Below are 8,623 nucleotides of genomic sequence, written 5' to 3' on the forward strand. Positions count from 1 at the left end.
CAAAGGGTTGTGTGCGTGCGTATCTGCTTTTTGTGTTACGTTTGCGTCTTTGTGTATATGCTTACTTAGTTGTCCACTTATTATTTGTACCGCAATTTTCTCCTCAAACACCCGCACAAATTTTGTCAGTAATGGACATAGAGCTGCGAATAAGTAAATTTACGTACTGACACGAGGACTGACGGCGCAGCTGAAGAAACTAGAGGTTACTGTTATCACTCTTATCACCGTTATTACTATTACTACTACTATTATTATTATTGTCTGTGGTGGTTCCGGCCTGTGTGTACAACATTTTTTCAATGCCAGCTGGTGGTGACACGGCCAAGTCGTCCGCAAAGAGCGCCCCCACGCTTCTACTGGACCGCACCATCCGTTTTGATACTTCACTTTCTGAGCTTCAGGAGCAAACCAGTCGTGGGGAGCGGATCTTAATGAGGCTTTCTCCCGTGGAGGATACAAAAGGGAATAGCGGTAAGGAAGGCGTTTTGTACGTTACGAACCTTCGTTTCATGTGGCATAGCAGTCACCGTGTGCGAAACAACCTTTCCGTGGGTTATTACGGTGTGTACAATATGAGTGTGCAGATGGTCGAGACGCGGCTGCGTGGTCACGCGGAGGCACTTCGCATAACTGCTAGGTATGGATCGAATAGGTTTGAGTTCTTTTTTACTCATCCAAGTGAGGACCGTCGGTCACGGTTGAGTGCTGTACGTTTAGTGTGGCGTGCATACGATACCACTCGTATTTACCGTGAGGTGCGGCTGCGTAGCTGTGCAGTGCGTGACGGAGAGTTGCTGCTTCTTAAGGGCGAGAGGCTCGTGACACGCGTAAAGGGCGTGAGCAATGTGAGTAGTGAGCAGGGGCATATTGGAACCTTCTTTACAACAAACCTGCGCCTTCTGTGGTGTTCGGACACCTCAGCGGAGTTCAACATATCGATCCCTTTTCTGCAGATTGCTGCAATGCGCATTCAGGATACCGAGTTTGGCTTGTCTCTCATGGTTGAGACCACCGCATCCGTCGACTCGTACGTCATTGGTTTCCGCGTAGATCCCGTCGCGCGGCTGGATCAGCTCTTTAAGGAGTGCACGTCGCTGCTGAATGCCTTCAAAACCCACCCTAACCTCGGTGTGGCCGTTACTTTGCAGGATGTGACAGCGGGAAATGATGACGAGGTGTCGGCGATGTTGGGGGCGGCTGAAGGCGCTTCCGTCGGCCCGCAGCCTCGCGAGTTGGATGGTGAAAATGTTGTGCAGGAGGTGGCGACTGATGCCTTTGCGGCGTATTACGTGGGGATTGGGCAGAAGGGAGCCGATCGCAAACCCGAGTACAACGCTTCCATAGGGCTCGCAGTGGAGAAGTTGCGTAATGGTGTGACATTGCAGGATTTGTGGAATGTCGTGACATAAGTCGGGGGAAAGTGGAAAGAGAGAGGAAGGTTCCTTTTTTTTTTTTAAAGAAAAAGAAAAGAAAAGAGAAGAAAGGCTATGGAATACGGGCCCCTAAAGGTATTGGAGGTTGTGCATGCGCATACGCATACGCATGCACATGCACATGCACACACACACACACATATATATATATATACATTTATATATATGGGACATGGTGTGGCGATGATTTGTTAGTTGATGGAAACGCCTTTTGGTGAGGTCATAGATAAACCTTATACTGTTTTTATATTTCTCCTCCATTTTATATTTTGTTGTATCTTCGCCTTTGTCCTTGTGGACGGATCGTTGGGGCGACTAGTGATCGTTCGCTGCCGCGCGTTCATTTACATTACTCCAGTAAATAAATATATGCGCATATTTACTGTGTCGGTGGTTGCGCTTTTATCCTCTTTTTCATGCCCCAAAAACCCTGTAGCAAACATTGGTGAAGACAAGATACTTTTCTGTTTTCTACGTTTTTTTTTTACTTTACCGCTTTACTCATCGTCTTTTCCTCCTTTTAATTGCGTACGACATCAAATTCCACCGAGGTGTTTTCCGCACCGCCGGCTTGTGTGACGGCCGAGGCCATTAGCGGCAGGAAGTTAAGAGTCGGTAACAAAATAAATAGTGATAAGTTACGGCGTCCGACAGGGACGTTTAACAAAGTTAAGGATCATCTTCCCCCACCCCCCACTTCTCCTACCTCAAGAAAAGGGAGAAAATCTTTCAAGTTAAAGCTGTGAAAAGAGATTAGGGCACTGGGGCGAGGAATCTGTTTTCTTTTTCATTTTGTGTACCTGCGTCTGAGGCATCTTTGCGCGAGTGACTGAATCAAACTTAGGTAAATCTGAGGGGGTTAGTAGGAGAGGGGGAAAAAGGGAAATGCAGATTTATGTGAAGCATCGCGGTAAGTTCATTTTCCTCGCGCTATGGAGTGGTTTTACATGCATTGCGATGTTTTGGTTGATGATACGCCGTTCCGGTTTCGGCACTTCGTACAGCCGCTGTTGTTACCTTGTCATGTGGGGCGAATACAAGCAATTGCTGGAGCCTGGAACTTTCCCCAGTAATGGCTTTCTTCCGCCTCACCTTCGCCTCGACAGTCGCTCGTATTTGGATCTCCCAGAAACGGAGATCGCCCTCCCACCGCTGATTGATGTGAGTATTGCGGAACGCGACCAGGTGCGAAACCTCGAGTCGATGCTGCCCTCCACTCAGCGGTCGGATTTGAAGGTGCAGTTCGGACCCATCCGCACCCAAACTATTGTGATGACTAGCGGTGCGAATGAGCGATACGTGCGGCGCCGTTTAGGCCTTTCCGAGAAGGACAGGAAGCGCTTGCAGGAGGAGGAGCAACAGAAAGCGGTGGAAGTTAATAAATAATGGCGGTTTAGAGCTGGAATGGGGCCGGGGGGGGGAGAGAAGGGAGGAGAGCGACTTGCGCTGGATGTTTCGTTAGTCGTGTCTGAATTTATTTTTCATCTTCTTTCCCTCTTTCCTCTTTGTCGACATCTGTCAGTTTGGCGGTGGGTGTTCGGTGCATGGTCAGCGTATGTGTGGAAAACCTGTTGATGTGTTCAAGTCCCGTACATGGTGTTTATATATATATATATTTACTAATGCATTTATATTTACATATGTTGCCACCCATTTTGCTTTTCCTTTCTTTTTGGTTGCACGGGAAATTAGTGCACTGCTGCTTAAAGTTAAGTGAAGAATCCTCTCACCGCACTGTAAGTAAGTGGTTCTCTAGCCGTGGTGACGGAACTAAGCTGCTTCACCGCACATTTCGAGATATATATATATATATATATTTATATATTTATTCAAAAAAAGCGGAGAAAGCGTACAGGAAAATAACATTAGAAGAGTCAGAGTGTGCCACATCGTTTTTAAAAGGGCGAAAGGGAGTGTGCAACGGCCGGATAGGGAGCTCAAGGAGTGCCGTCAGAAGATATAATTTTTTTACCCTCGTGTTTGTGACACATCCAAGTGAAAGTTGAGCCGCAAAGTTGGTTCCCATCCAGTTGGATTCCAGGAAGGGATGGAGACATCGATCGGCTTAACGGGGGAGCAGGTGTATGGTGACCTTTACCATGCATGGCTCAAAGACACGGGGAAGAAGAACACGGACGACTCCATGAAGTTGTTTCGGGAGGTAATGGAGCGTGGATTTCGCGATAAGCAAATAACTCTCCGTAAGGAGCGACTCGGTGCGAACGTCGCTGCAAGTCTTGCTGCGCTATTGCACCGGACTCCTCTCAACCGTTTAGATCTTCACGGCAATACACTGCGAGATAGCGGTTGTGAGACGATCGCATATCTCATCCGTGACATGCCCAACTTAACTTATCTCGACCTTGGAGCGAATGATATTGGCCCGTTAGGCATACAAACGCTCAGTTATGTGCTGGGAGGGCACAAAAAGCTGCAGACGGTGATCTTGGGTTCCTCCAAACACGATGCCTATGCCAACCGTATCAACGCCTCTAGCGCTGTCATTCTGTTGGAGGGATGTCTGCGTAGTCGCACACTGCGGCACTTGGACCTGAGTGGAAGTGTTATTGGCCAATGTCAGGGAAGGATGCGTGATTTCAGCTTGATGGCGGGGACCTCATCGAGTGGCGCTTCATTCCAGGGAGGAGCGCTTTCCAAGGGAGCCTTTCAGCCCACTTCCCCGGGGTCACGGAAGAATGCGCCCGCAGTGTCGAAATCCGGGTACACGGCAGCGTCCTTCGGTGGTGGTGGGAGTACGGGTGCCGCCCTCAGCAGCGGTGCAACTGGTGAGGATCACAATGGTCTGAAAAGCTCCGGCGAGCGGCATCATCGTCCGGTGGATGTGCTGGCCGAGTTAATTAGCACATCGACCACCCTCACCACGTTGAAGTTACGGGAGGTGATGCTGTCTACGCCGGAGGCACTGCGCCTCATCCGTGCTGCAACGGAAAGCTGCAGCTTGGCTTACATCGATCTTACCGGTAACTCTCTCACACGGTCGGTGGGCGATGCTTTCGGCGACTTGGTGCGAGCACGCACGCTCATGCAGAGCCCTTCTGTGCTGCATACCATCTTACTGAACGACAACCCCCTCATGCGCCCTAACGCTGGCATGCCAGCGCCACGACTATTCTCCGCGCTGTCCAGTGACCGTGTGGTGGTAAAATTGCACTTAGATAGCTGCGGCATTGATGACGCGGCTATAGAGCCTCTTTGCGAAGCACTTCTTGGAAGTACCAGCGTCTTGCAGTCATTGCATTTAATGAATAACGCCATTACGTCGCGTGGTGCTTCTCTGCTTTCTAGCGTTTTGGTCCGTCATACACGTTTGCAGGATGTCTCACTGGAGGGGAATGTGATAAAGGATGAAGGGATTTGTTCTCTAGCCCGGATGTTGGAGGTCAACTGCACTCTGCTTTCACTTAACATCGCTAGAACGTGGATGGGAGAGCGCGGCATAATTGCACTTGGCGTATCACTTGTAAAGAATAGAAAACTTCAGCGCCTGAAGATTGACCATAATCACTTTACTGACGAATCTTGTGAATCATTTACCGCGCTTCTAGAGAGCAACCGTTCTCTTCAGTGCTGCAGTTTGAATGGAAACAGCGTGGGGTATCATACCGTGCTGCGCGCAGAGAAAATTACCGCCCGTAATCTCGAGGAATTCCGCAATATGGAGAGGGTGGAGCTGGAGAAGGATGTCATTCATTTGCACTATCAAATTTACAAGGTTGATGAGGCGCGCGTGGAGTTGGAAAACCTTCGCCAGCGGAAAGCAGAGGTTGGCCGGGCGCTAGACGCGTTTGAGATTCAGCACAAGCAGGAGACAGGAGACGTCGCTAAGAGACTGCAAGACCTTCAGGAGATGCTTGACACCTGCGTAGAAAAGGAAAACCATTGCTTAAGTGAGAAGCAGCGCCTTGATGATGAGCTCCACCAGGCATATAAGCGTGCGGAAGTGGACATGGAGTTGTTGAAGGAGCGGCTCGTTGTGGAAGCAGTGCAGCGTGAAAAGGCGGAAGAGGACCTGCGTGCTCTTAAGGCACAGTTAGAGGACATGATGAACAATGGTGCGGGACGTGAGGAAGCTAAGCGGAAGCAGTTGCAGGATGTTAATGAGGATCAGCGACGGTGGAGTGCTCAGCGAAAGGAGTATCGCAATGCCATTTCGGAGGCGGCGGCTGCCGTGGCTGAGTTGGAGGAGAGGATCAAGGAAGATTCAAAGAAAGAGGGCCCAAAGAAAAGTTCGAAGAAAGGCAAGGGAAGCAAGAAGAAATAGGTGTGCACATGCACTCCTCATTTTTTCTTTTTCCTCTTGGTGTTTTCGTTATTTATCTCCCTCCATCGCTTACTGTGCTGTTGCCCATCTTTGGGCTTACGACAGTCAAGACGTAGCTTAAACCGTTGTGGGGCTCTTTCCTTGTCCGTCTCTCTGCCTGTTTGTCAGTCAGTTTCACGTATTTGCTTTTGACTAACTTTTATCGAAAAGAGACAAGTGAGCCGCGGTAAAGGCGCTGTACTTTTAACTATGTGTGTCGTGCTGCCGTTGGGCACATATGTATTGAAGAGGCGTTAGTGTCGATGTTTAGTCACTGAGTGGCAATGAAAAAGAGTGGGAGGGGGCGTTGGAAACTCACTTAAACAATCCGAATCAAAAAGGGAAAACAGAATAAAACAAAGAGAAAATGTACGCGCGATAGGCGGTCGCTGCGCGTGTGCTAGTTTATTTCTACGAAGTCAGTAGGAATGAATGGAGTGTTTTAGAAACTTGGCGGTTTCAGCCGAAGCAGCTGCGCGCTTATGGGAGTTGCCTGATACTTTTTTCTTTTCTTTTCTTTTTTTTTTTACGTTACTTTTTGTTTTTGTTGGTGTTTTCATTTGTTCCTCTGAACATTTGTATACTTTGATATGTAGAGGCACTTGAGAGCGTTGTTACTATGTGTCACTGTCGGTGTATATAAAACTTGGGGATTGAAGGAGAAAGCAGTGAAGGACAAAATGAGCAAATGAGCTTCAGGACATTTAAAAAAAAATATTATTGTTTGGGCTCGTTTCCTTCCCTTTATGCACCGCTTCCGTGCCTTCGTTTCTATTCAGCTTCCCGATGATATGACGTATGGACTCGCAACTGTTATATTTTCCTGTGAAAAAGAGAAAAATTTATCTGACTTGCATTATATTTGCCAAACCATGCTGTTATTACTGCTGCTATTCTTTTGGCCTTGGTTGCATCCCTTTTTTTTTCTTTCCGTTTTCCCTTCTGCCTTATGCCTTCGTAGTTAATGTAGCGATAAGTTGTTGTATATCTCGGTCGTGCCCATCTTTCTTCTTCATGCGTGCGAGAATCCTTGACATTATTTGTGCATGAGTTTAACTTAAGGTACACCAACAGACATAAGAGAGTTATCTCAATGCGGAAGCGTAATGTGGGAATAAAAGCGCGGCCGCAAGGGGCGGTGATACTTTCCAACCAACGCTTGTGCCTCGTGGATGCCACAAAGAAAGGAGGGAAACATCTGTGGGCGTTCATCACTGTATCGGTTTTACGTGCGGCTTTGTTTCACATCTTTTTCTTTTTATTCTCGCATTAAGCTTCACTCAGATCTTCAGGATTTGGTAGGTAGTATATATGTATATATACTTTGCTGCGGACACACCAATGACACTGATAGTTTCGATGCGACTACCATTTTCCTTTGATGGAGTGGAGTCGACTAACTTTGTTAAATCGAATATGTCATTTCCTTTTATTGTTTTTTTCTTCTCCTCACTGTCTTCTTAGCGCAATGCGAGCCGTCAAGAGGAACCGACAGCCCAGTTTGCAACAACCTGATGGTAAAACCTCTGCTGTTGCGGCACCTGGTAGAAGTGAGCCGCCTTCCAGTTGTTCCTCAGATGTGGGTTCACCGCGGCGAAAGCTGGAACTCGATGATGAAGGCAGTCAAAGCTTACTTTCTAATCCGAGTCAACCGGTAGCTTCCGGTGGTGCTGTGCGATACGACGTGAGCGATCGTACGACTCCGTTGCCTGCCGGTGCCCACTCAAGTCATATGATTGTGTTGCCGCGCAGCCTGTTGAATTATCCCTTAGAGTCAGTGGGTGGAATTCCTGTAGGAAACGGTGGCTTGGGTGGTGAGCATACCAACAGCATTAATGAAGTGAGTAATGATGGTGGTATGGAGTCGTTGCGGTCATCCGGCACACTGTTTCCTGCTGCCTCAGTTGGTGTTTCACCTGGTGCGGGAATGCAATTATGTGGCCCCACTTTTCGGGAAGTCGCTGTTGCCTCGGTGCGGAAGGGATGTGATTTTGTGCGACTTCCGCACCCGCGCCATGGTGAGCCCGCATTGTTTTTATGTCCACCAGCCACTGGTGAAGGAGAAAACAGCGATTGCAGTACTCATGGTGCGGTGCTTTATGAAGTCCAGGCGCAATCTCCAGCTGAGGGATTCGGTCAGACGTGGTTGGTGGGAGAATTAGTGGAACCAAATGAGAACTTACTTATCGTAACTCCATTTGATTGTACATTCCTCGCCTTGCGGCAGGTTTCGGCACACACCATGAAAGATAAGTTTTTGCCAGCTGAGGATCTCATAACGGGACCAGTACGAAGCGGCGCGTGTGATTCAACATGGCCCGGTTGGGGCGTGGCACTTGCACAATGTCCTGCACTTGCACCAGCTGTGCAGGCAATGCAATCTCACACCGTACTTTCACGTATTTGTGATGTTAAATCAGTTGGCGACGATAGTTACTATCGTTTTAGTACAGAGAAGATGGGAATCTGGCTGAAGAATAAAGTGAAGCGCGCCATGGCAAGCCCAGGTCTTCGCTCACTGTTAGAGCTCGATAAAAGTGGAGCTGAAAACTCGGATGGTGGCGCAACGGAGGTTCCCATATCTGTCGCTTTCGGCGTAGTTGCCGAATACATTCCGCAAGATCTATGCAGCACCGCAGCGGAATTATGCGGGACTGCAGAAACATAGAAATGAATGACAGTAGACGGAAGGCAAAGAGGATTGCCAAAGGAAGGTGAGTTATTTTCAGAAAGAAAAAGGGAAATATGCGTGTGCATGTGAAAGCGGTGCTGGACGGCGTGTCGTTGGGCGGTTTGACTGCTGCTGCTGGCGTCACTTTCAAGAGCGGGTGACAGGCATACTGCTCGGTGTAATCTTTTTTTTTTT

At 48.5% G+C, this 8,623-nt stretch overlaps 3 protein-coding genes and 2 pseudogenes across 5 annotated transcripts; all 5 read left to right on the top strand.

Annotated features, from left to right (window-relative positions):
• Positions 1–302: 302 nt before the first annotated feature.
• TEOVI_000856100 (Protein of unknown function (DUF1448), putative) lies at positions 303–1,412 on the top strand (the record flags this gene model as incomplete). Its single annotated transcript, XM_067222734.1, has 1 exon — positions 303–1,412. One exon carries the CDS (start codon positions 303–305, stop codon positions 1,410–1,412), a length of 1,110 nt encoding a protein of 369 aa, XP_067078835.1.
• Positions 1,413–1,634: 222 nt separating this feature from the next.
• On the top strand, positions 1,635–1,960 carry TEOVI_000856200:pseudogene (annotated as a pseudogene). Its single transcript is given in 2 exon segments — positions 1,635–1,922; positions 1,925–1,960. Coding segments are annotated over 2 exon segments (324 nt in total).
• A 361-nt stretch (positions 1,961–2,321) lies between these two features.
• Positions 2,322–2,822, top strand: TEOVI_000856300 (uncharacterized protein; the record flags this gene model as incomplete). Its single annotated transcript, XM_067222735.1, has 1 exon — positions 2,322–2,822. One exon carries the CDS (start codon positions 2,322–2,324, stop codon positions 2,820–2,822), a length of 501 nt encoding a protein of 166 aa, XP_067078836.1.
• Positions 2,823–3,483: 661 nt separating this feature from the next.
• On the top strand, positions 3,484–5,718 carry TEOVI_000856400 (leucine-rich repeat protein (LRRP), putative; the record flags this gene model as incomplete). The annotated part of the gene is made up of 1 exon (XM_067222736.1): positions 3,484–5,718. The coding sequence occupies one exon, from the start codon at positions 3,484–3,486 to the stop codon at positions 5,716–5,718; it is 2,235 nt and encodes a 744-aa protein (XP_067078837.1).
• Positions 5,719–7,138: 1,420 nt separating this feature from the next.
• On the top strand, positions 7,139–8,425 carry TEOVI_000856500:pseudogene (annotated as a pseudogene). The gene has a single exon. A coding segment is annotated over exon 1 (1,287 nt).
• Positions 8,426–8,623: the final 198 nt, after the last annotated feature.

Source organism: Trypanosoma equiperdum (assembly GCF_001457755.1).
Source record: "Trypanosoma equiperdum strain OVI genome assembly, contig: ctg_1688, whole genome shotgun sequence".
Classification (NCBI taxonomy): Eukaryota; Euglenozoa; class Kinetoplastea; order Trypanosomatida; family Trypanosomatidae; genus Trypanosoma; species Trypanosoma equiperdum.